At 34.2% G+C, this 27684-nt stretch overlaps 1 protein-coding gene across 1 annotated transcript in view; it reads left to right on the forward strand.

Moving 5' to 3' along the window:
* Nucleotides 1–27684, forward strand: part of CEP112 (centrosomal protein 112) — a 175211-nt gene that overhangs the window by 15889 nt on the left and 131638 nt on the right. Inside the window, exons 7-12 of the mRNA XM_049812666.1 lie at nt 6402–6449; nt 6587–6664; nt 19913–19999; nt 21921–22020; nt 23231–23349; nt 25402–25545. Of these exons, the coding sequence (XP_049668623.1) occupies nt 6402–6449; nt 6587–6664; nt 19913–19999; nt 21921–22020; nt 23231–23349; nt 25402–25545 (576 nt within the window). The remainder of the gene's footprint in view (nt 1–6401; nt 6450–6586; nt 6665–19912; nt 20000–21920; nt 22021–23230; nt 23350–25401; nt 25546–27684) is intronic.

Consider the following 27684-nt stretch of genomic DNA (forward strand, 5'->3'; position numbering starts at 1 on the left):
CATACTTAAAGAATAGTAATTATTAAAAATAGGAAAAAAAATGTTTACTAAAAAATGGCAGCACTTCAGAATCTGTAAGGTTTGAGTGTAAGATATGACTGCTATTATTTGTAAGCGTTTATATTGCCATAGGAGCATCTAGCTATCTTTTAATTACTAGCTGCATTTGCAGACTGTTTGAGAAAATTTATAAGTGATCCTACCTCACATACAGAAGACCCTTGCCCCAAAAGAATACTTCAGTAGCGGAGGAAAGTTAGGAAAGGAAATACAGAATGACTTTTACTTTGAACTGCCTAATATAAAGAACAGTTGTTTTTAAAAAGCTTTTCAAAATTTCCTTGGGGCTTTTTTTTTTAGTTTTACTTGTGTATCAAGGAATAAATGGTGAATCAAGATTTCTAGTCTAGCAAAGAATGTGTGCTTCTGTACATTTTTCTTGCAATGATGGGCACAGAGCTGATCCTGGGAATTTTGGACAAGTTGTTATACAAGGATTTTTCTCGGTAAGAGTCTTTGAAATTTCAGGAAGCTATTCTAATTTCAAGTAAGTATATATGGAGAATGTGGGTTTATTCCAGAATCTGCAAATATCTATATAGGTGCTCTACATAAAGGTGAGAAAAGCTTAGCATCTTCCAGTTGCTAAGGCTTCACTGTTCCAGTATAGGCTTGTCTGGATCACAATGACCGGTTATAAACTCTTAATTTATTTTTACCCTTATCTTTTGGGCTTCTACTTCTTTGATACATTCTAAATTTCCTCTCCTTCAAAGGTCATGTATTTTTAAGGTCACATACTGAATGTGTTTTCACTTTTTATGATATGCTTACATCAGTGGCTGAGATTTTTTTATCATTATTAAAAATATTGTGAAAATTTTGGGGAAATAATCTTATGATTTCTCTACTAAGCAGAGAGGTCAAACTTAACAGACTGTAATATGGAAGCTTCAGATATTTGTTAGTAGTAGTAAAAACATTTTCTACATAAGAAGTAAGACTGTTGCATTACTTTGCTAATATTTTTGCTTCTCATGAGTAATAAAAGAATTTTTCCATTTGCCTTGCAGCATTCCTGATTATCCCTATCAAACATTTTTTTGTTCAAGTTCTTTAGATTCTAGTCATGCATAGGTAAATGTTTAGAAAAAAAAAAGTTGAGTTTTGATTGTGATAAATTTGCCTTTCATACATGGAATACTAATATAAGCTAATTTTAAATACATTATAAAAATGTGGTTTTCTTAGCCCTTATTGACTCTTATCTAAACTGATGTGGGGACTATCCTTTATTTAAGTCCTCATGCCTTGAAGTTGCATTTGCAATGTAGGAAAGAAGAAATCCTTTTGTATTGCCATTTGAAGGGAGAAGTTTCAGAGCTAGGAGTCTAGACAAATGCAAGTAATCTTTGGTCATGTTGTTACTTTGACCTTTCTTTGTCATTCTTTAGCTATTTTAGAACATAATAAAAATCCCTAAACTATCTTATTAACAGCTGTCAATAAACTTCTGCATGTTGTTGCAAATTTAGTAAGCTTCATAAATGGGACATCCTCATCTTCCCTTTAGTTATGTCTCAAAAAATAATTGAATATTGTGAAATATATGTAGTGTCAGGAAAAGAAGCTTGCTGGGTAACAGAATTAAACCTACTTTTTTTTTTCTTTTTTTTTTCCTCTTGTTAAGCTTTTTAGATTGTAGACAAACACAGTTTTTGGGTAGAAAATCTAAGTTATGTAAAGGAACAATGATGAATTAAACCCCTGCATATTCTTACCTGACCTGCCTATATTATTTTTTTATGATGCTTCTGATACAGTTTGATTTGTCACTGAATTGTAGCCAATTTTAGGTGTGACAAAGCAACTCTTTTAAACATCCCAGGAAATTCAGCACTTCATTTTAGGTAGAAAGCATACAAAGAGGCTGTAACCTGGAGAAATAACAAAGGATTTTTTTATCAAGGAGAACATAATTTTTCATCACTGGAATTCAGCCAGGACAAGAATTACCTCTTTAGCTTTTACCACAAGTGACGTAGGATCTTCAATACAAAGAACTTGGACACTCAAGTCTTGCCCAGAAGAATTTAGCATGGGAGATGTTACTGCCTAATAAAGGTTTTAGAGAATTTAGTCCAGAGAAATTCCATGGTCAGTGGCTTGCATTATGTTCTCCTTTCTTGGAGAAATTATATGCAACACAGGGTTAAAGCAGATGCAAGCATGGAGAATTCTTGGGAGGCTACAGCAACAGTATATGTTATGCCTGTTTTGTGTACTTGGCTCACATCTGCCTGTGTCTTTCCAGTCTAGTTAAGCTCAACCATTTCTGTACAAACCATTTGATTATCTTTTGTTTGGTTTCTTAGTTTGCCTGCTTACTATAAACATACCTACTGTATATGTTGTGGCGTTGGAGGGCAGCAACACTGTAAAAACTTTCCCACAGTGAACTCCAAGTGGTGTTGTGACTTCAAAAAATAAATTCAACTTCCATGCTGACAAACAATCTTCATGTGCTTTAATGTCCTTCCACTAAGACTGCAGAAGCAGCATTAAAGTGAACTTCCCTACAAATTATGATGTTAGATAAGAATGTCCTTACTCAAATTTCCTGAAGCTACTCAGCAGTTATTTCTGTAGGGAACATGCTGGCTGGCTGGGTTTGTTAGATTAAAGTAAGAACTTAGGGCAAGGTTCAGTTTAGTTGTTTACCATTTCAAAATCTTAAGTGTTCTTAACTCTTTCATGTGTGTTTTTTCCATCCTTGTTTTGAAAACAATCACATTTTGTCTTTGAAGAAGCTTAAGGGGGAATGTGCAACAAGCCTACTGATCCAAATGTGGTTTTTTCCCTGAATCTTAATATATACAACATACCTTCTGACTCTGTTGCTGAACCATAATAAGCTACAGTCGTGCATTATTGAAGATAAGTATGCCTTGATAAACATCTTCCAAAGAATGAAATGTGACTTCGGGAGAGGTAGAATGGAAGCATAATATTAACATTGTCATTGTTGTGGTATTTGCTGTGTCAACAGACCAGAAACTTTGGTATAGGTTTCTGGACTATGACAGATATAATGCCTGTACACTATTTTCAGCCCGAGGGATGAAGTATACTTGATGTCTTGAGGATGAGTCTTGTAGAAGTACTTAGTGCTCCAAATTGTGCTTTTTCTGTACAGTCCTTGCTTTTGGCGTAAACTGTTTCAGCTCGTTTTACTTTTATCAATGCTTCACTCATTGCTTGCATTGGTAGCTTTGAAATTATATACTTCAAAAATGTTTAGTTTTGACTGCTTCAGGTGTTGTTAAAATAAATAGAAATTGAAAATACTGAAGTTAAAAATAATGGCTAGTTTGCCTCAAATTCAGTATTGGAATCTGGGTGTTTATGCAGATTTCTTCCATACCTTTTTCAACTTGGGTAAATAAGTATATTTTCATGAAGTAGATTATTTCAGTTAAGTAATAGGGATCTGTTGGTGGTGATCTGATCATCCAGAGCCTTCCCAGCTCTGGTTTATGAGGACTCAATTACTAGAAGGTGATCATGCCAGTCCTCACAAATTGTACCATGGTTTGTTGTCTGTTTGGCTGCCTAATAGAACAGGAGAATCCAAAATCTTTTCTACAAAGAAATTCAAAATGCCATTTTTGTTAAGAAGGGGTATTTACGAGTTACAGTTCAATTCTAGTTCAAATAAAGATGTCTTTCATGATGACATTTATTTGGTTCATACTCTTAAAAAAGCATGTGATTTACTGTTCTCATGGCAGTCCTTCAGTTTCATACATATGTATTTTGGTTTGTCTTTGACCTTTTGCTTATTATTTTTAAATTTGCATGTTTCTCATAAATACAAGCTTTTTTCTTTTTTCAGCATTCTTTATTGTGATATTCCCTCTTTAATGTGGTATAATTTTGAGAACAAGAAGTTTTGCAGAAGACCAGCATGAAAAGAATGAATGTTGAGGCATTAAATGTTTACAGATCAGTTTAAGTGGATGTAATCCACAACAAGTAACAAAGTGGGAACATCTAACTTCAAAGCACATATGGCTGCTGTTACAAAATCAAAAAATGCAAGGCTTAGGCCATACAAAGTATTAGAGACACACTTTCCTTATTTCTCATAAACAAGTAGGATATACCTTAGCTTTTTAGATTGGTTTTGAAATGAAGACTGTAAACAGCTTAATTTCATGGTCAGATAAACTATTTGAATTAATTGTAAATATTTACAATAATTTTTAGCTTTAAAAAAGCAAAACTAAAGGGTGATTGTATTCACTTTGCATGAGAGAGAAGGCTTTTGGAAAATAATGAAGCCTTTGAAATTTGGTTCTGCAGCCTTAGCTGTCTCAAAACTCCACCAGGTATTGGTGAAGGCTTTCAATGTTATCTGCTGCTTGGTTTTCTGGGGAGCTAGGTCAGGGTTCTACCTTGAATTTTTGGCAAGCCACCTTCAGTCCTGGGTAGCTGTACAGGTGATGATTAGGCATGTGGGATGGATGGGGAAGCAGGCGAAATGAGCTAGGAGGAGGAGTATACTACTAGTAAAAGTAGAGAATTTTTGATAGGAAATACTATTGCAGGTACAAATGTGTAGGACAATGAAAATCCTCCTAAATTTTTCTGGTTTAGAATTTCTGTACTTTCTACTCTTTCTCTCTTGATCCTCCCCCCCGTTATCTTCTGTGGATAATGCCCCATGATATTCTCACTCCTGTATCTTCTCCTCACTGATCTCCTCTTCTGTGTTCAAAATTATTATTTTTTTTTTTCAGTAGGTGCATATGGGATTCGTTTAGTCACTAATGTCTACCTGTGTTTTTTGAATGCCAATAGTTGTTGCATATTTAAAAAAAACAAGACACCCTTCCCCCCCTCCCCCCCAATAAAAACAGCCCAGGATGCTTTACGTGGAAGAAAGTTTAATGTATCTGTTCTAGTAAACTCTCTGACAATAAAGAGAAAGAGGTTATTTGTTAAATAATTGGTTTTATTATATTTTCAGCTATAGTATTAAAATATTAGATGATACTTTTCATTGAAATTGAATGTATGTGTTAAACATGCAAATATCTACAACTACTTCTGGGTGAGATATGACTCTTCAACAGCATATAGAAATCCTATATAACCTTTTAGGACAGGAAATAAATAATAGTACTGTATCAAATTGATATTTCAGAGGGATTAAGCTTCTTTTTCACTGATAAATTCAACACACAAATTTATTTAATAGGACTTGAGAAAGGCCGAGCATTTGATATATTTGTTATGCCTCATAGATCAATTTAATCTTAAAAAAAAAAAAAATAGACTAAATGTTGTAAGATGTGTATTGCAGTCACATTCTTATTCCAAATCTCACTGCCACATTTTACAAGATTATACCCTTGAAAGCTTTTCTTGGGTGTTATGCATTCTCTGTGATATGATGTTTGAGCCTCATCATCTGAGAAAATTAAAAAGATATAGCTGTCAGATAGGGGAAGTGGGTTGTGAACAATGTTTTGTATTCAGTTCTTAAAAATGGCAATTAAAAGAGCTGCTTTAATTATACAGTAGTGTTAATGAATTATTTCCTTATGTTTTGTCTCTATGGCTTACGTGTGTGGATATAGTTCAATGCACTCAACTATAATTTTTCCAAAATCACTAGATTAAATTCATTGTAATCTGTAAATTTATTCTAGCTTTGCACTGATTTAAATGAAAGTTTATCCAATAAAGTTGGAAATCTTTTGCTTAAGCTATGTATTTAGCTGCCAAATTCTTGTAAAACATGCATTGATGGAATTTTTACAATCACAGGAGTTTGGGGAAAATAAAGTGCAATTTTTGATCCATTTGCATTTGGAAATGCTAAGATTTTAAAACTTACTGAGTAGGTCATGTCCAACAAAATGATCCCTTATGAAGATTTGCTATTTCTATAACTTATAAAAGATAGTAGTATGTTATTGGACCTTTGCATTCTGCTAAGTGCTTTTCTTAAGGATCATTGAAATCTTCCAAATGACAAAGAATTACGCACAGGAAAATTAGTTTGTGTGTTACTTCTAGGTTACAGCCAAGTATCTAGAGATGGTGCTGTTTTGGTGACTTGCAGATAGTCAAATTTTCTAGCGAAAAGCAGTTCTTGAACTGGTCTGTATGTCCAAAGGCAAGCTTAAATCTGTTCTATTGTTATTCTTCTCATTGATGTAGTTAGTTACTGTGTTAAGTATACCCTCACTGATACAGATTACCTCTCAAAGTATGCACCCAAAGTTGTCCTTGCAAACTTTTTGAATATTTGCAGATATTTCTTACTGTTTGTAAGAAATAATAACACATTGCTGACATGATTACTTTTTCTCTAACTCGTTGTTTTTCAGTTAGAAAATCCAAGATATTTGCGAGAAAAAACTATGCCAGTGTCTTTGGTAGGTATTTATATTCCCTTGATATTTTATAAGGGTTAACAAACGTGCTTTATATTTTTCATTTCTGGCTAGGACTGATTTTACTTGGAGTTACTGCTTTGAACTTAATAAGTTGTTTTGAACTTCTCATTCAATAGATGACGCCCAAAATTGGCCTAGGAAAAAGTAGCACTTTTCGTGATGAACAGGCACTATTTCAGATGCATGAAAAAGAGGTAAGATTTTTTCAGTCATTTTAGAAAAAGAAAATTACACCCCAATTAGTAAGTTAGGGCGTTTTCTTTGGAAACTGGATATTCACAAAGCAGTTTGTTATAGCAGAGGATCTCATGTAAGAGAATTTTTGCTGAAGTGACAGGGCTTTTCATTAAATACTTAATGTATTTCCCAGTTACTTAGGGAATAAAAAAGACTTTCTGAACACATTTACGGTTCCTTTGAAGGAGTTTTTAGTGTAGAAGAGTTTGAATTCTAGGAATTTTCCAAACTACCTTTTAACAGAAGCAATGGAACCCTTGATTAAGTGAGGATTTTTGTTTTCTTTCTACATACCTTTAAAAATCTACAGATCTAGACCTTATTTCTATTAGGACCTACATTATTTCTATATTTGCCTCATTTAACTCCAATCCTCTTTTCATATTTTTTTATTACTTCTTTTGAACATTGTTAATTGGTGAGATTGCTGTCAAAGCTTGCCTATCTAGTTCTGTCGCACTGTGCTATTTTATTTTGAACATGTACAAAAGTAAAGTTCTGTGGTCATTTTCATGTTTTTCATAGTTTAAAGCAAGTTGAATGCCTATGACATTTTTGTCATAAATTACTCAGTTTATTTAAAACTTCCGTCATGAGATAAAACTCAGATATACTATGTTTAGCACATAGATATTTCAGATTCTTCTGAAACCACGTAGGCATTACATGTGTTTTTTGGGAAAGTCAGCGAATCAATGGTCTGGTGGACCAGATGTCAGAAAAGAAAATTCAACACGTATTACGAAAACAATTAAAAAAACCACCCAACCAAACCCAAACAAAACAATTAAACCCCCAACACTATTCTGTGCCTGCCCTTCAAATTTCTGTTTTCAGCCATATGCTCTTGGAAAATTATACCTACATAGGACTCCAAATATATACGAGTTGGAAAGGAAGGGGCATCAACTGTAAACCATGAAATCGTCCCTCCTTTTACATGGTATGTTGTAAGGATGTATATGAATTAGAACTGTCCTAAAGTTACATTTGAGACATTTCAGAAGACATCTTTAACCGAGATACAGGGGAGGGAAAGTTTGGTTTGCAGATACTTCCATTGTTAATAAAGTAATGTGTATGGAAGTCTGCTTTATGTTGATAGCTGTCAGTCTAATTTGATGTTTAAACAAGCAGCCTGACATGGCAGTTGCACGGTACCTGTGCCTTTTACTTTCTCTGCTCCAGTCTAATTTTGACTGTTCTTTTGTATTGACAATATTCAAGCCACCATTGCCTCAGGACGACGTGAGGTTTCATAAGATGTGAAAAATAGACCAAAAAATAAATAAATTGAAAGCACAATGTTGTCATTTAAATAATATTTTCAAATTAAACAAACAGGAATGCATGCCAAGTAGCTACATAAAATACTCAGCAAATACTTTGCTAGTTCAGTGGAAAAATCCTCTAAACCACACAGTACAAATCCAGTATTTTTTGCTAATGGTACTTGACTGTGGGCTAGTTTAAACTGGAAAGGTTATAGACAGTGTTTCACAATCACCATGTGTGTGCTATTAAGTAGAAAACTTAAATGTGTTTTCATCGTATTTTGTTTGTGAGGCTCAATTAAGAATAAAGCCTTTCTGTTTATAGAATGTAAATGTATTAACAGAAAAATAGTGCTGTACAAAAGGGTTTTGGTAAACCTTTAACTGTTTTCGACCTCTTTGTAGTAGAATGGGAGAACATAAAATAGGATAACTGTGGTTTTTTGCTTTTAACCTTTAGACCTTTGTTCATAAACCATTCCTGCACCTGTTTTGACTCTGTAATGCTAAACAGATGGCCATTTTGAATGATAACCACATCACAGATTTATGAAAATGTGAATATCATCAGGCAGTGGTTTTTAGTCATATTTTCCCCAAATACTTCTGACATGGATTAAACCATTTGGGAAACTGTCATTACTGAAAAGCCATGGGTTCAAACAAGGAAGATGCAACAAAACAGGAATAGATCAGTTTTCAGCAGTACAGCAAAACAGAACAGATGGCATGACTGGCTTATCTTGATAAATAGGAAAAAGCATCCCTTTGAACTTCACCTTTGGTCATCCTGAGTGCCACCCAATACTCCACGGAGCGGGGCGGGGGAAGAAGTTCATATTTGTGGTATTTCAGAAAACAGAACCAATACCACTGCTAAGATAAGGGTTTGAAATTCTTCTGGAATTAAAAAGCAAATTTTTAGCTATCTTAATAAAATATGATGTTTTGTTATCCTTTCTCTAACAACTAGTTTATCTGATGTATACTTGAAAGAAATTTTGTTGTTTCTTTAAAGAAGTTGTGTTTCTTAATTTTTCATTTTGTCAGTCTTAATTTTTCTTAGCATTTTTCTCGATTTCCTTCCATTTTATTTCTGTAAGCAAAGATATTTATTTATCTAGACTCAGCAAATGAAACCTAAACAAATCTGAGGCAAGAGTATTGGAAATAATTTTATCTTTTTTATTTTTTTAAATTGAAGGTTATAATTAACACCAGGAGTAAATTTGTACTGAGCCTATATACCAACTTTTAAATAAATTTTTTTATGCAAACTGGCAAGCTCGATGCTTTGTGCAGTAACTGTATTATAAAGCTTCATCTGTCTGGGTTAACTGCGAACATTGTGTGTTTCCAATGCTTTTGTTGACTGTTCTCCTGTCACTTTTCTGTTTTGATTTTTGGAAATCTAAAGTCTTTGGACACTGGAGCATGGGTGCTTTTCTAGCTTCTTGTATACAAAGGCAGTCCAGCAGAAATAGTTGTCTTTCCTACAGTCAGCTGGAGTAGTAGTTAGTGCAGTGCAATGGGAGGGAGGAGTACTTCTGGAGAAGGCAATAGGTGAATTTTCAAGAGGATACAGAATACCTGCAGGATTATTTCCACCAATTTGTCATGTTGGAATGAGGACTGAGGAAGAGAGTGTACATACCCAGGGAAAAGGAGAGATGAGCTGGGTAGTGAAAGATAACTTAGAGTGTAGAGAATGGGGGAACAAGACATCTTTTTCCCCTGAAAATGAAAATGCATTTTCATGGATTGAGGACCAGAAGTAAGATGAAAAGGAAGAGTGTTGGGATTTTTTTATGTATTCAAGAAATCTATCTTGAATATGCAGCCCCTTAATAAAACAAACCTATTTTGTTTGTAAAGATCATCAAGCCATAAATATAGTTTTACTGCACCAAAAGTGTTGGGATCTAGTGATATATTTACGTTAAGATAAAATCAGTGTGCTGCAGTGATGATGTTATAGTTAAGTCTTGGTCTGGCTAAAAGTGTTCAGAATTTAAGGTGTTGAAAGCAGCAGATTTAATGTGCTTCTCACTTATCTGGCAGGAGATTATAACTTGAAATGGAGAGAATTGCATAAGGGCTGTGATATAGATTTTTCCCCAAAAGGGACCATACGTAGAATGTGGAGGAAAGAAAGCTGTAGAACTTGGTAGGAGAATGAATAACACTTGTTGGTCTTACCATAGAAAAGAGGAATAAAAAAAATAGAACACTTGAAGATAAAAATATGTGTTCCTGCAGTTTGGAGGAGATGGTGATCAGTGAGCATTGCCCCTTTGGTTTTGATTTCTTCCTCTTAATTGCTCTGTTCTATAGCAAAGTATTTAAATACATGAATTAAACGTTTAACGCATGCCAAATTAAAAGCAATAAATAAAACTAATGGGGAGACAATATCCTAAAAGGAGGACTCTTGTAATTAAACTGAGCTTTTACCAATGTAAAATTAACATTATTGTGCTTTTAGCTACATCATGGATTTGACGTTTTTTTTCTCAGTGAAAACAGATATTTTGTTCATATCTTCCAAGAATGGTGACAAAATATATCAGTATTGTTCTTTTGTATATTATAATGAAATAAAAGGGTTTGTGTGCTCATGTGTATGTATGTCTCTACAGTTTAAATCTACTTGGTAGTTGGATATAGATACATATGTGTAAGGAATTGGGAGAGCTGAATACAGCTAAAGGAACCTACTTAGGCATGTAATGGGGCTGGTGATCCTGTTTATGCTTTTTAAGCTCAGAGGTATTTATTAATAGTAGGAGGAGAACGTTTTTGATGGAATTTCTGAAAGCATTTGAGTTGCAAAGGCATCTGTAGGTGGGTCCAAAACTTGAATCTTACAGTAACAGGAGCTTTGTGTGTTGGAAATTTTTTTTTTTCTGATCCCTCTGTTCCTTACTTCCACTTCTTTTCCTTTACTGTTCCCATTCTTTTGCTGTCCTGTTCATCCAGAACTGAGTTGTACTTCTGCTCATAAACATCTTGCTGTTTTCCAAGGGGTAAAAATTGTTAAGGTTTTTAATTCTGGTGAATATTCTTGTTAAAATGTAAGCATGCATGTTTGAATTCTGTTCACAAAAGTGTGGCCCACCAGAAGGGCAAGAAAATGCAAAAAGGCAGATATGACATAATTATTGCTTTCATAGTGATTTTCAGTTTTCCGTAACTTTTTTCTTGTGACAACTTGGTTCTGAAATACTGTTTTATTCCCTCTAAAAATATTCCAAGCAGCATGTATTATGACTTTGAATATTCTCTGGTTCATTTGAATTTTCTCCTTTTATCTACAAACCTGATGTCTATTTTGAATGCAGTGTCTGATTTATATTGAGAATTCAGCTGTAAACTGATTTTTCACCACCAAGTAATCATTCTGAATAGTAATCTGTTAGTTCATGTTTAAAAACGCAGCAATCTTGACTTCTGTTAACAAGATTCCTGGCTGATTAATGTCCTGTTCCTAAGAACACATGCAAGTTGTCCATTGTCTTCTGTGTGAGGAAATCGCATCCTGTCTTGCTTTGATAACTCTTCAGAATGTAATGTAATAAAACCCAAACCTTATTTTATTGCTAGACTGGTGTGAGACATACAGTGTATGTCAGGATGAGACATGTTTTCATAAACTGACTTGTGATTTATAATTTCCAATACTAATTGGTCTGGTCATGGAGATATATACGTACATGCACAGATACTTATTTTTTTGCAATAGTTTGTGAACTATGTCTTTAATTATTGCCCATATGTGCTGGAGACATTGAGAAAGATCAAAGAGGTAGGTTAGCAATTCAAACTAGTGTTTTAACCAGTAGAATGTCCAGATGGTTGCCAAGCAGCTGGGAATTAATCTTTTGCTGCATGATTAATCTCTACCTCAAAGTGTGTGTGTGTCTAAAGTATGTGTGTGTCTTTTTTTTTTTTTAAAGTTTTATTTTTTTATTTTTTTTTATGTGTATAGATCCTGGTTTTTAAGGGAGAAAAGACATTAGGAAAAGTAGGTACTATACACTGCTATTGCTGCATGTTGCACTGGTGAAATAAAGGTAGTACAGTTTTAGTGACTGTTTTAGCAGATCCTAAAATGAGTGTAAAAAGTTCAGTAGCTGCTGAAATACAACATATTTAAAGAAAAAAAAGGAATATCACTGGGGAAAAAAGTGTTGACGACTCAGTGTATACAGACTCATTTACTTCATTTACTTTCATTTAAAAAAAGACTATTTACTTCACTGGACTTGGCACTATGCAGAATTATATGAAGTTTTCAAGTAGTATATTATTTTATTATATTCAGATTTTACTAACTCCCTTTGAAATCAGTGTGATTTCTGCATGTTCACAAGGTTCAGCTGGGTTCAGTTTTCAGTGCTGGCAACTAAAGATGCAGTTTGCATTTTTGAGCTGTCTTTTATGAAATGGCATCTAGTAAGTTATTACCATGTATAAGCTTTCACAATTTCTAAACACATTTTCAACTTCTTTTGGTACTTACTGGTGTTAGTCTCTACTACTAGTGGCAGACATATTTGTTACATATGGAAGTGGGACACTTGCCACTCCAAATAAAGCTGCTAAGTAATATGATGTGCTGTAGTGCTAATATGCATGTTATGTTTATTAGCTATATAAAACATCCTTTAGAGTAAAAATACCATTTCAAGTTATTACAGTTGTTGGGATACAAAGCTGTACGCTTTTCTCCCTATTCCCACCACCCCCAACTTGGAAATCTATGAAAAATACATTGTTCTCTCTTGAAAGAGACTAATGACATTTACATATGAATAAGAACAATTGTCCATTCAATTATTTTTCTGTATACAGCAAATGTGTATTAATATTCAGTGTAATTTAAAAAGTCAGACTTTTCTTGATGGGATAAAACTGGTATGATTTGATTTAGGTCAAAGCCTTTCATTTTTAATGCCTAAAAAAGTGGGGTGGTGCCGTATTAATTTTTTTACTTAAGTGAATATCTAATTTCTCTTCAAAGAGTACTCTGTTAGAGATATTATAACTCAAAGTAGCAGTTGTACTATTTTTAAAGAGTAAAGATACAAAGAAAGTTAGATATGTGGAGAGAAGTATAAATGTTTGTTAGGTGAAATAATAAAGTCCAGATCATAAACATAGACTTTTGTGGAGGAACCTTTGAATCTGGGCAAAATGCCATGTTTATAAAGGGTCTTTTTACATTTTAATTTATGGCTTGCATGTTTCACTTGTTTGATACTGCTTTTCTTTCAGTCTGTCTCTGGTTTGTCCAGACTGTAAGCTCTTTGCAGCAGAGACTTTACAAGACATTTATTTCACCTAAGGCATTGCATTGGATGAAATATTGATGATATTCAATACAGAATTTGGAGTGGTTAATAAATGTTCTACTGTTTCAAAATGTAGTTATAAATTTATTTATTTTTTTAAATTTCTGTGTTACACTCGGAGGATGAGCACAAACGTCAGGAAAAAAGCCCAACGTTAATGTGAATCCCAGGTGGAAAACTTGCTTTTATTGTGTGCAATGTTCCACTAGGAAAAATATTATTTATGACTTCCTTTAATTTATAAGGTTTGTTCCTGAAGTCTGATAGAGCCTTGGAAATTCCAATCATGTAAAACCAGCTAGGTGGCAAAACTACACAACGCCATCCATCCTGCCCCTTCCAGGATATTTTTGGGAAATGTCTGCATCTGAAACAGTGAGAAACAATGACCCTTGCTACTTAAAAGAATCTCCTTTGCATATCACAAAAATTCTTTATGTCGAATACTCAAAATAGTCCTCCTTTATTCTATAGAATTCCATTTAGCAAGGGAACCAAGCTGAACCTTAGGGAGATGCAGCAGATAACTGCTTCTGTATCTAGAGCTCCTCTTGAAATCTTAACTTGTGAAGAAAAGCAAACTTCTCAGCAATGTAATTTATTTTTTTCTCAACAAAATGTTCATCCTTATACCTTGCTTTTTTGTAAGAAGTTTTGGTAGGGCTGCAAGCTTGTCTGTAGACCTGCACTGCTTTACCTTGCCACAGCTTAAATGTTCTCCTGGTTTTAGCCTTCCTGGTGTTTTATGGTGAACTCTTACGCACAAGGTCATCCACATCAGGTCTGGTGTTTTGTTCCAGACTTGAGACTTTTTCACCTGTTATCTGTCAGAAAGGTTTGTTCTAAGAAGTTTAAGTGAACAATGCAGGTTTGAGGGTCTTAACTCTTCTAGAAAATAACTTCTGCCTGTCTTCTGGACATTGATCACTAAACACTCCTGTACAATGTGCTCCTAGAATACCATCTGCACTTGCAAGGAAAGCAAATCCATTTGTGCTTTTAAGACCTGTGGTTGTATTTGATACTTTGCTTATGATATCCACGTTTCACTTTGCTATAGACCCAGAACATCTCTCCTAATGTACTTTGCTTGTTTTAATTGTCAAGATTTTTCCAGCTCTTGGCTGTCATGAGAAGGGAATACGGTGACCATGTTCATCAATGTGTGAAAAATGAGGTGTATTTCTGTATGCATCTTGCATGTTTTACCCTTCTTGCTTTCTTTTCATACTATAATGCATTTCTCTCTTCAGTTAAAAACACTTCAGGAGTAGATATGGATCTTCAAAATTGTTTGAGCAAGTGGGTAGAAGCTGCTTATTAAATACAATTTGCAATATTAAGTTATATGTCATGTGACAAGTGTGCTGGTTACAGACATAGGAATGCAATGAAGTTGGAAGTGAACAGTATTTTTCTGCATACTGTAAACTCAGTGCAAGTTTTTCAGCAGTTCAGTTTTGAAAATGGAAGATAAGTTCCAATATGATTAGATATTATATTTACTGTAGAAATTCTATTGAAACAAATTGTTATAAAGTATGAATTTGTTTCCTTTTTTTCACCACCAGTGGTTTTCTTTTAGATGTTTAGGTGGTTATTCTGACTCTTAAATTGCTTTAAATGTTACAGGTATTAATATACCTCAAAGCTGATCTTAAAAACTTTTGAGGGTACAATATAAGATAGAATAATAACGCAGTGAAAAAAGATAACTTGTTAATTATGATGTGAGATACACTATTCCAAATTACTCTTGTCTGAAGTCAGCATGTCTTTATGTATAATAAATCTTGAATGTTTTGCAAGTACAGTATCTCCTGCCTTGGCCTGCCTGTATAGTTTAAACCACTGTATAAATTATCAGGATTTATTTTTTTAACCCTGGATGTGAAAATTGAGTAAACACGATTTGGTAGAAAGTTCTAGTTGTTTGGTTTTGTTGTTTGTTTTGTTTGGTTTTTTTTTTAAGAAACTTTTTTAAGAAAGCATGTTCTTATGTGAGAATATCAAAGCTTTGCATTGTGCACTGATTTTTTTTTTTTAGCAGCTGCATAACAGCAAGACAAATAAGTTTTGTCGTATATTGTAAGATATACAAGTCATTGTTCTACATTGTTAGTTCTTACTTTGAAGTTCTCATTTATTGTTTACATCCTTCTCCCCCTTCCTCGCTTCCTCCCTCCCTCCCCCATATATTCATAGACTTGGAAAAAATCTGGCAATCAACAAGTACTGTTTTGTCAAATATCCAAAAAAAATCTCTGATGGATGTTAAACCTTCAGGATGCCACCTCTGGCCTAAGGGTTATCCCTGTAATGAAGACAAGTGAACAGTGATCAGTAGTTCAAAGCTATCTCTGATTAATATTGTTAGTCTACTTATTGATTTACTTTTAAATTGAGTATTTAAATATTTCTACAAATTTTTGTATATGATGACAAGGCAAATGTTTGTCTTCTGTCATGAAAAACTGAGATGGCACTTCCCCCGCCCCCCCCCCCCCCAAAGATTTATGACGGTTGCAGATTAAACTCTATTGGTTTAAGTTTGACAGTTATTTAAATTTTCATAGCACTTAACCTGTGCTATGAAAATACAGGATAGTGATACGATGAAACCCCATTTTCAGGTAACTATTTGCTGGTTTTGGTGGTGTTTTGTTTTTTTTAATTAGGAAGAAAGTGTGACTAGGCACATAAAAGCAGTTCTGTTGATACCACCCTCCATGGCTTTAAATAACAGGGACAGCACAGATGTTTGACATCAGTATTGTTTACATGGCCTTAGGGTTTAATTGCCTCATACTCTTTGTGAGGAGAATAAACAATGACAGAAATCCAAAGGAATGATGTTCAGGCAACAGCAAGGGCTGCATTTCATACATAGTTGCAAAGTTCTCAACTATAGCTAAATATCTACACTTTTTTTTTCTTTTTTTTTCTTCTGAATGGTAACATGCCATAAATTTAATGTTCTCTGCTGCCTCTTAACTGGTAATAAAAGGTATTAAAACTGATGAGCATAAGCACAGTGAATTGCTTCTAACAAGGTGAATGACTTTTCTAAGTTTTATCTATTTCTCTAAAACTTATGAAGGTCTTTGATACTGTTGTAGGTTATTTTGTTTCTCAATATGTGTTTAATAAATAAAGTAAAGCTGAAGTGCAAAGGGCACTTTATAGAGTCACAGCACATAAAGTTACAAAGCACTATTCCACAGGAAATTGAGACGAACTTAGCAAATGAGGTTTGACATTTGGTAACTACAGATATGTGGTTGACTCAGTTTGCACGGTTTTAATTTGAAAGATACTCCTTTATTGAAATTAGTATTTAATAATGTGTTTAAACTTTGAAATGGAAGGGGAGAAATTTTACTCCCAGTTGTGCAGTGATGAGCCCATTTGCTTCAACCCCAGCCTTAATGAGATCACTTTTTAAAATGTGTTTACATGACTCAATTTTTTTATCTACATATGTGGTGAGATTGGAAGTCTGCCTTACACAAAGGGTGGGTCAAAAAGCAGATTTATAAATGAAACCAGTACTCTAAGCTTTGCTATATGATGCTGTTTTGTTGTTGTTATGCTTTCTGGCTCTTCCAGCAGTTTTCCACAGAAGGGATTGTTAAGTGTAGGATTTTTAAATCAATATATCTTTATTTTTACAGCAAATGCTCAGATTAACACTTCCAGAAGTTGTGATGAAGATACATGTGTATCTTGGAACTAGGGACCGTTATAACATTTAAATGTTGTTGGAGATTTTTTATTTTATTTTATTTTTTACGTGTTACTCATTACAAACACAGCTTTCCTCTTAAGACTAGCTGAAAACTCCGTGTGCACATCAGCTATTGAATTTCAAACGCTTTAGTATGGGGCTTGTCACATTTATTTATATAGTAGGTCCTGAAGGGACAAAATTAAGTAAGCTGTGAACAAAGCAGACAGGGCAGGAAAATGTCTGGGGTGCTGAAACTTCAGAATTTCATATAGGTTTATAAAAGTTGAGGACCTTGAGTGCTTTTGAAGGTATCTCCTTTTCAGCCCTCAACTGATGAGAAGTTGGTCTTTGGGATTTTTCAACTAAGAGTTTTTTGTTTGTGTTTTTTTTTTATTTTACTTTTTCTTTGAGTATTAAAAATAATCTATTTTATTATTACAGTTTATGCCTCCATTAAGAGCTGCCTTCTGTATCTTGGATGCAATTTTCACATTTGTTGTTTGGTTGCAACTAGCTCTCCTTTTTGGCAAGTAGTCTCAAAATCTGTGAAATTTTAAGGGATGTCTGTTCTACTGGAAGTACTGCAATGAATTAATGAACTAAAATTGAGAACTAGTGCAAGTGCAAGAATGGTGTTAAGTGAAAGATTAATGACAAGGAGTGGGAGCCAATTTCAAGTACAGAGATTTCTACTGTCAACCTGTGGGAAAACAGCCTTGTGGCTGAGAACAATCACCGTCCCTTAAAAATATATGTCCATGTTTAATATAAGACAAATTTTAGAGTTTGATTTATTTTTATGTTCTTTCAACCTACAGTATAATAAAACGTAGACCAGATCTCAGCTGATGCAAACCGCCAAGGATTAATTTACATCAGCCAAGAAATTCTTACTTTATTAATGACTTTTAAATGTAATGTGTTTGTGCAGATATAATAGCTATATGAGTGCAATAGCTATACATCAGTAATTCATAAGCTCTTAATGTAATTCAAGTAGACTGGACTCTCTTTCATGTTTAGTTTCTAGTATTTGTGTTTTTACAAGACCTTCATTTTTTTTTTATGGAATGTCCATAGACTGTCTGTCTGGAATTGGATTACTGTGCTGCTTGCCTTTTTTTTTTTTTTTTTTTTTTTTTTAATCAACACTTATTTATCACCTGGTGCTAAGATTTTTCTTCTATAACGTCACTTTGGAGGGATATATACGTATATTTCTTTTCATATATACATATGTGTATATTTCATGAATAGAACATGTTTTTTTATTGTGATGCTTATTTTTGGATGATAAAAGAGATGGCTGACAGCTGAGAATACTGTCTATTTTCCTTGGATTAATTGCCAATCTAACTTTTTTTCCCCTGATGATTTGCATAAGACTGTGTACCTATTTAATTTTGGGAGATGGGTAGCCTCCTTGTATACAGTGTAATAAGCAGGCGTATACTTTGGGTATCAGTGGATGTGGAGATATCAGTGGATCTGGAAATAAAAAAAAAGGATTTTTGTAGCTCATGTTTTTAAGTCACAGTAATGTAGTGACGTTTTCAAGTCACAATAAACAGAAATATATAACACAAAGTTAATTTTTAGTGTGTTTATTGTTTGTATATATTAGATAAAGATTCATGCTTGAATGACTACTTTTGATAAGTCAAAGAAATAAAAATAGAAGCTGAATGAATAATGCTTGTTAGTTCCTTCACAGTTTGTCAGTTGGGAGTATTAAAAGTCAGGTTCTTAGCTGAGCCAACAAAAAGTGGAGAACTGAAAATAGCTGGATGGTGATGGGAGTCCAGTGTCCAGCTCCAACGCAGGTAGACCTCAGCACTATGGGCTCTTAGAACATCCAAAAGGCAAATAATTTTTTTTCTGTTGGCAGCAGACCACTTAAAGTTGTCTTCTGGTGAGATTTTGGGAATCATGGTCCAAGGATTTTGGTCTGCCCTTTCTAAAGTAATGGGGGTTGTTGGGACCCGTCACTGTGGGGAAGCTTTTCTGTCCACTTTGCTTTCTGAACAGTAGAAACGATTAAATGTGGAAGTGGAATAGCCTGAATCTGAACTCGAGGTGTCACTTCTGTTTTGTTTTTTTTTAGAAAACTCTGAGAAACACAAGATACCTATCATATTTGCAGAGTCCTGAAGACAGTGTTTAATGGCATAGTGAAACTATGCGAGAGATTTAAAAATACTTTAAAGATGAAAACTTAGACTATAAGTAAGAAGTGGCAACGTGTTGTTGTGCCGAAGGGGTTCAAGTACGCTACTTGGGACAAATAAAAGCAGAAGCAGGAAATGTATTTTAGCAATCAAATTCAGCAGGAATATCCTTAATCCCATTCTAAGTAACCTTTAAAAGGAAATGTGTTTATAATGTGAAATCTCTGAATAATAGAAAACAAACAAAAATAAACATGCGTCTGGGCCAAAGGACATTCTTTGTATAAATGTAACACCTGCCTAAAGAATAAAAGCAAGTTTACCACACTTGGTATATTAACAGAAATATTAAAAGTTTCATTCTTAAGTGTTTATTTAAATAAAGGACAATAGCTTTTTCTGGGCAGTAGCAGTTGGTTTTATTGCCAACTAAAACATCTTATAAATTCATTTTCTAAATAAATAATTTACGTTGAGATCTTTTCTAACAGTTTTATCCAATAAATATTAAAATATTGAGAAACTGAATATAGATTTTTCATAGCAATTATTTGTGACTTCCCATTGCCTTCTCATAGGCATAAAGGATTAATTTAAAAGTTATGCAAAGTCATCAGTGTAATTTATTCTTTAATTTGATTAAGATTAAGCTATATATCTGTTTATTTTGCTTTTAAAGTTGGACATGAAAATGAAAATAGCAGAAGGTAAATTTCACGAAGAAAAACTTAAATTACAGCAGAAGCACGATACTGATGTTCAAAAGGTAAGAAGCGTTTGCATTTTTTTCGAAGACAGTATATAAAACAAAATAATAGAGAGTCTGATTACAAAAAATAATTTGCATTTGTACTTTAATTTCTTCACAATTGCAGTTAATGTTCCTTTAAAGTAGGATTGTAAGTAACAGTTTGCATAAGCTGACAGGAATGCAAAATATTCTATGATAACATAAACTTAGGAAGGAAAAAGCACTTGCAGAAAGCAGATGAAAATACAAGGTGATTTGTTTGTTTGTTTGAACAAGACAACTTATTTTACCAGCTGAACTACTTCCATGGATCCCTATGCTGATGAAATCATAAACTTATGATTCTTCTTTTAGAGAGAAAACACTTACATTATAGAAAAATGTGAACAAAAATACTTAAAACAATTAAATGTTTATGGACAAAATGCAAAAAAAAACAGTAGGAAAAGCATCAAGTATATCACATGTGTTCCCACTAATACAGCAATAGTGCTTGCTCTCGTGTCTCCATTTTGACACTGTATCTTAAAGCATAGGCTGGTCAATAAACAGTTCGTTACTTACGTTATTGCATTGTTAAAGCTATATGTGGCTTTTAATTCTTCACAGCAATAAAGTGACACCAGATACACTTCCTTTGGGTTAAGTTGGATTTGTCTTTATTGCGTTGCGTAGCGCCACTTTTGGGAAGATTACAAAAAGACTATCAAAGACCATACTGTTACTTTAATACCATGTTTTAAACATGTGGGGTCAAATTCTGCAAGGTACTAAGTGCCTTCTGAAGCACTCTGATCCCAGGAACGTAATGGGAGTTAAATGCTCAGCGTTGGGATTGTGGTGACTTATCCTACTGTAAGCTTTGCATTACTGAGTACCTCTGTTTTGTTTCTTAAGACTGAGTCACAGACTTGGAGGAAGTTAGTTGACACAACACTATGACACATCAAAGCCTCCTGAAAGGATGTTAATATTTGGTCAGGTGCATATTTGGCTCATCTGTTCTCAAAGTCTGCAAGCATAACTAGCTAGCAAAGCTGAGAGTCTAAAGGAAACAGCTTTGTGAGAATGAGAAATAGTTTAAATGCTTTCTCATCCCCTGAGTTGTCATCCTTTTCTAACTGATGTTAGAATTCCGTCTTTTGAAGTTGTTTAATAATGTTGGATATTTTAGAAAAGGTTAAATAGTGTCGTATTAATCTTTAAAGACACAAAACATTTAATGCAGATGGAGTAATATTGTTTTAAGATGAAAGCTTCTGTTTGATGAGAGATTTGGGGCACTTATAAAATTTCTGTGACTTTAATGTTTAAGATAAACACGAAGTTTAAATTAAAATACTATCTCAAAGTGTGCAAATATGGAGCTTTTTTTTTTTCTCCAAAATCAGCATGTACAGAAATGTGGATGTAGTTACACCTCATATACTTGCTCTATTCTAACCCATTGTTTCTTGGAATACGTGCAAAGAATTGCAATTGGTGAAGTACAAAAGAGTGTAATGAAGTTCACCAATTACTTAAGTATTTCTTAAACCTGCTGAGAATTTTAGATGCTTTTAAATTGTATTAAGAACATAAACATGAAAAGGGAAACAAATCCTTCTATTTGCAGTAGTAGCACTGTGAAACTTCCAAACTCAACAAAAGCAACATTGGATTTGTCCAAGTTTAAGAGAAAACAAAAAGACCCCCCTAAAACATGAAACTCCTTTTAATCTACTCTACTGCCTACATTTATCTAAATCAATCCTTTGTTTATGACTTGGCAGTCTTAGCTGTGAAAATTACTTAGATTTAATCACTTAGTCCTTCAGGACCTAAGCACTTCTTGAAGGCAGCTCCTTTGACAGAGATCAGTGTATACTATTTTGTGCACTGGTTGTAGTTTCAGTTTTTTGGACTTTTGTTAAAGTATTGTGCATTTTCCCTACAGATTTTGGATAGAAAGAATGATGAAATAGAGGTATTGAAGTCCCTCTACAAAAACAAACAAAATGAAGCTGAGGAGACAATTAGAAAACTGGAGAAAAAAGGTGATTTTTATCTTCACAGTTGTTGTTTTCTGCGTGGTGGTATTCTAATACATCTTTCTTGTGGCTGTGGGCTTACGTGTTCCTTCTAGGTGCAGATGTCCCTTCCCTCCTTATTTGCAAGTCTTGACCTAATTTTTACTTTAGATTTTTTAGACGCTTGTCCAGTTGTCTTTGCTGTCCAGTTTCCAAGCCTATTTTTCCAAGAGTCAGTGTAATCTTATGTTTAATACTCACAGGTTTTATGAGAGTCACCAAGAAAAATTTCTTTGATACCGAAATATTTTGACCACTTATTGCAAACTTTTTGGAATCTCTGGCGCAAGGTTAATTTATTTTTGCATTCAGTACATTTTAATCAAACCACAGTGTGTTATTTATTTAGGACTATTGCGGCAGGAGATTTCAAACATGAGTAGTAGTCTTGAATATGTCATAAGTACGAAACTTGGCCTGAGTGTGGCTTGTCAGCAGTTTTTGAATGTTAGTTTCTTCCAGAATTCCTTGGAGTCCGTTTACACTATGAACTAAACCACAGTGTACAATAATACACAAGTTTGGTAACCTACATACAAAAAAAGGAGAGTTCCATGTGTATTGTTTCCTGCTCCTTGGCAAAATAAATTGTCTAGCAAGGGATCTGGTGCTTCTGTTGGTGGCCTGGTGGTTGCGCTCAGCTGTAACTGGTTGTGTTTGTCACCTACACTCTTGCTGGATAGTGAAAATCATCAGTCACTTTTGAAAAGTGAATATGCACCTGCTTTGTTTTCCACAAAATTTGTCAGACTGAATTCTTGATGCAATCACTTGCAGTTTAAGTTGGGGAACTTAATTTTGTTGTAGATCTTGGGCATTCAACCTTCACAAGAACCTCTCCTCCTAAGGGTGCACGTAAGCTCAGGTTTAAAATGTCTGTTTTCTTTAGGTTACAGAATTTTGTTGATGTGTCTTTACTGCTTCAGTAAGGAAAAATGACCATGAAATATTTTGTAATTGAAGTGGAGAAGAGAAAACACCTTGTAATATTTTAATGACACAGAATTTAAGTGCTAAATTTTAAAGAAACATGTGCATTATGTATTTTTAAGAGCCAAAAAACAGGAGAAAGCCAGGTCAGTTGGAAAACTGATGTAATCTGATTGTATCTGTTGCCAACACTGAGAAATCCCAAAGGTATCTCTTGAATGGTTGTTTATTTTCCCATTTTTGACAGTTCAGACCCTTGTTCGTGAGTCACAAGTCATCAGAGAAACAAAAGAGGAGCAGATTGTGGAGTTAAAGAAGATGTGTGAGCAAAGCAATGAGTCTTTGAACAATGAGTGGGAGAAAAGGGTAATGAATAATACTTGCTTTCTTTGAAAGACTCCTACAGCATATATGTGGGATAATACATTTTGTCACGTAAAAAAAAAATAATATAAGGAACACTTTCAATATTTTTTTTTCTTATGCTGATTTTATTTTTTTCCTGGAGTAATCTGCAAGACTTTTTTGCTGATGCTTGCACACCCACACCCATCCAGCTGGTCTCTCTGTTTCTGGGGTTCATCTGGCCCTCTTGGCAAGTCTCTGGATGTAATAGGGAAGTGTTTATTTCTGGTTGACCTGACATGGAATTTTAATCTCTGTAAACCTGCTGCTACCTGCTGCCACGGTGATTCCTTTGAACTATTATTTTTGCATTGGGTCATGAATTCTTCAATGTATTTTTATTTATTGTTACACTTAAGACAGCAGCAAAGCAGAGAGAAAAGCATGTTTATTGAAAGACAGCTTCACCTTTGTCCAGATTATTGTCAGTATTTGTCTTGCTTACTCCTCTCAGGATAGGGAGGGTCACAAAAAGGGCAAACCCACCTCCCTTCATAGATGAAGTATGCCATTAAATTAAATTTTTTTGCAGCCCTGCATCTGGAAGTGGTATTGGTTTTAATTCTTGTCTTGTAAGAGATAAATCATAAATCTTCTCCTTTGTGCTTAAGACCTTGAGGCTTCACTGTTAGGTGGGGGTTCTTTGTTTTATTTTTGAGAAGCATTATTTTCAGCCCGAGGTCATCCCACTTTTTGCAGTTACCTAGCAAGTGCTGTTCCTACAGATGTAACTGTCAACAGTGATGCCAGTGTGCAAACAAGAAGGCAAATTAAAATGCTAATATTAATTTTAACTTAATGAAATTACAGAATTGAAATTGGAGCATGTATCTTATGGAAAACTGTGGTTAGTGGGAAGTATGATAGAAATATAGTAAAAGTTAACAGTGCAGTATTTTTATACTTTATATGCTACTACTTCTGTGTATTTTTTCCTTTGAATAGATGCAGGTTATTTGAATAGATGTTGCTGACAATCATGCAAATATTACTACAGTCAGTTGTACAGGAGGTAGAGACTCCCAGAATTTTGGGTTTTATTTATATCTTAACGCACCTGGAGATTAAATATTTATTTATTTATTTTCCCAGATTATTTTTTAAAGGCTCTCAAATTCAGCAAATCTTCTGAACATGACAGTATGTACGTGATACTTATAATTTATTAGCATTCTTTCCTTTTGGATGAAAAATTTTGTTAAGCTACTGCACACTGTTGAAGTCTGTTAAATAATGGTCCGGATTCACAGACACCTCCATGATTTTGCTAGTCTATATGTTGGAGAGAAAAAAACCCATACTTGTGCAAATTAACCTGATTTTTAGCAGTGTGTTTAGAGTGATGCTTTCATTTTTTTTATATGGCAGCTTTCTCCTTCAGCTGCGAAATGGATTTGTTAGAAACTTGAGAAATACATAATAGCTGTTATACAACCAATACACCACAGAAGTTTTGTATGGTAATTTGACATGACATTATTCGTTACTATTGTACAGACAGAAAATTTATATTCGAGGCTGTTTAACTAGAAAGGGAGGCCACTTGTGTTCAGAATATAAATCAAGAGTTAGTAATGACACAAATAAGCCTTTCATTAGACAAGTAGATAGTCAAGACTGTCCAACTTCTTACAAAGTGACAGGCAGATAAACTGGCAGTGTAAGTATCTGGAGAGAGTATTAGTGTTTCTGTAATAGAAATTAATTTTGTGCAACAGTCAGTCAGTTTAAATATGTAAACAAATAGAATAGCAGAGAATGGCAAAAATAGGTATGTGTTTTAGTATTCTGCGTAGATAAGTTATGTCCACTATACATTTTTAAATGACTTCTAAGTTACCACTTTATAGAGTCATAGTACACCTAATCAGTGAGCGAATGATCTAGTTTTGTTACAAAGGACAGAAATGTTGCCTGCACTTGTTAGTTATTCTATTTATGTACTATAATAATATAATACTTACAAATGCTAGTTTTATATGCCACTCATTTGGTAATATTTTTGTGATGCAGCTTCACAATGCTGTGGCTGAGATGGAGAAGGAGAAGTTTAACATTCGAAAGAAGCACACAGAAGATATGCAGGAACTGCTGGAGGACACCAATGCTCGTCTTAGCAAAATGGAGGAAGATTATTTGGAACAGATAAAGTCAACTGTAAGTTTTTTGTAAATATGTCATGACAGCAAGTGTCTCTTGCAGTATTCAAATGTCATGCATTTGTGCAAAAGTGTACATAAATACTGTTAGGCTGAGAAATATTTTTGGTAGTGCAATGCAGTTGCTCTACCTTGGAAGAGAACAGTATCCTGACAGCCAGTCCAACCCTGGATTTTTGCCCCTGGATAAAATTCATCAAAGTACAGCCCTTCAATGAATATTACACAGATATGTATTTGTATTGAAGGACTGTTTCTAGCATTTCTCACTGTATTTGATTTGAGTTAGCAGAACTTTTGTCTCTATAGGTTTGTAGACTATAAAAAAGGATTTATATAGTACATCTATTTTCATGGCTACATGTGACTTCTTACTTACCCACCTCTTCTTCAAATGATCAAATGCTTCTCTTGGATTAAAGATTAAATAAAAAAAGATATTTAAAATAACTGTTGTATTATTCTAATGTATGCCTTTCTTTCCTACAATAATTAGAAACATGTAAGCAGGTGTAATCTGAATTTTGTGTCTGCCGTGTAAATGATGAAAAAGCAAAAAAATTAACAAATATCCTCAAGAAAGCATACTCTACTTTTTATCAGGATGAAGTATGAAGAAAATTCAATGAGTGAAAAGACAATGTCAAGCAAAATTTATTCCTTTCTTAATGAATGTTGAATTTAAAAATTAGCATTCAGATCATGTCATAGGTAACAGTAAATACAGAGAAAAATGGACACAGTCTGTCAGCGAGATTGAATTTAAGAACCATCAAAACTAGACAGATCTTGCTGAGCAGCTTCTGATTTAATAATTAAACAAGGTAGAGTTCAAGGCAGGGCTTAAGATGAAAGACTAGACTGTCACTGGAAATTAGTTTTCTTTTTTTTCTCTCTTTCTTTCTCTCTCCTGATTCTTTTTTTTTTTTTTGGGTTGGTATTTCAGAGTTTCCTTGTTCAGAGTTTCACATTGTCAAGAATGCCATTGCTGCTAGCAAGTGAAATTGGCTGAACAGTTTAACTAATACCATAGACCTGATAAGTGGGGTTTTGTGCACTGAACAAGTATTAACTTCCTTGAGGGGTGGCGGGCCAGGGAGGAGTTATGATATTTGGTGATATGTCTTTTTTTCTTTGTTTTTTTTTTTCTTTTTTCTTTGTTGTTGTTGTTGTCTTCAAAAAAAAAACAAACAAAAAACCCCCAAACAATACCCCCCCTAAAAGAAACCCTAACAATAAAAAAAACCAACCCCAAACCCAAACAACCCATACTGTGCAGCTGGCTTTGCATTGATGGAAAAATTTGCTGTACTCTGTTTGTGAAATATCTTAAGCCAGCTGACAAAGTTCAGGTGAGCATTCTGGCTATGGGATGTTCTTGCATTTGTTCAGGCTCATTTAATGATTCTGTGACAGTTGGGGCACTGACTTGAGATGACAGACGTTTCAGTTTTAATTTTACTTCAACAGAGGGTGAAAATACTGTTCCACTTCCCTCATCTTTGGACCTTTGTTAATATAAAAATAACGATGATATGTACATCCTGGAAAGACAGCTGTGTCTTATTTTTTTTGCTCCAGCCTCCTGAGGAGTTCTCTTATTTCCGTGCACATCAACATAACTTTAGGGAAGAGTGGGAATTAGTAGAGTAGTCTCGTGCTACCTGCCTTTTCCCACTCTGCTCACTTTTAAATTTGTTTATATTAGGAGATGAAGTTCTGGGAAAAAGATACAACTTTTGATAGATGTTTGTAATTAATTTATTGAACAGACATCACTGTAGTTAAATGATTTGGAGAAGTGGATTAGGGAAAGGTATACCAGAAGAATGCACTCTCTGTCTTGATATGGATTTGCTGTATTTCTGTGCACAACACTTTCCTTCTCCGTGTGCCTCCATTTTCCATTAACAAAATGGAGATGATATACTTACCTTACAAGAAGATTAGTGAATTATTTAGTTAGTAGTTTTTAATTGATTTGAAATACAACTAGATAGCATTCACACTGTTAATGTAGCATTTGTATTCTAACGTTCTTATATGCTCCAAATCCGTAGCAGATATTACTGTATCTTATTGTTTACATCCTTGGATATGGTTTTGCCAAAGTGCGCACAGAAAAGGCAGTTATTTA

This window comes from Accipiter gentilis, chromosome 10 (genome assembly GCF_929443795.1).
Source record: "Accipiter gentilis chromosome 10, bAccGen1.1, whole genome shotgun sequence".
NCBI lineage: Eukaryota > Metazoa > Chordata > Aves > Accipitriformes > Accipitridae > Astur > Astur gentilis.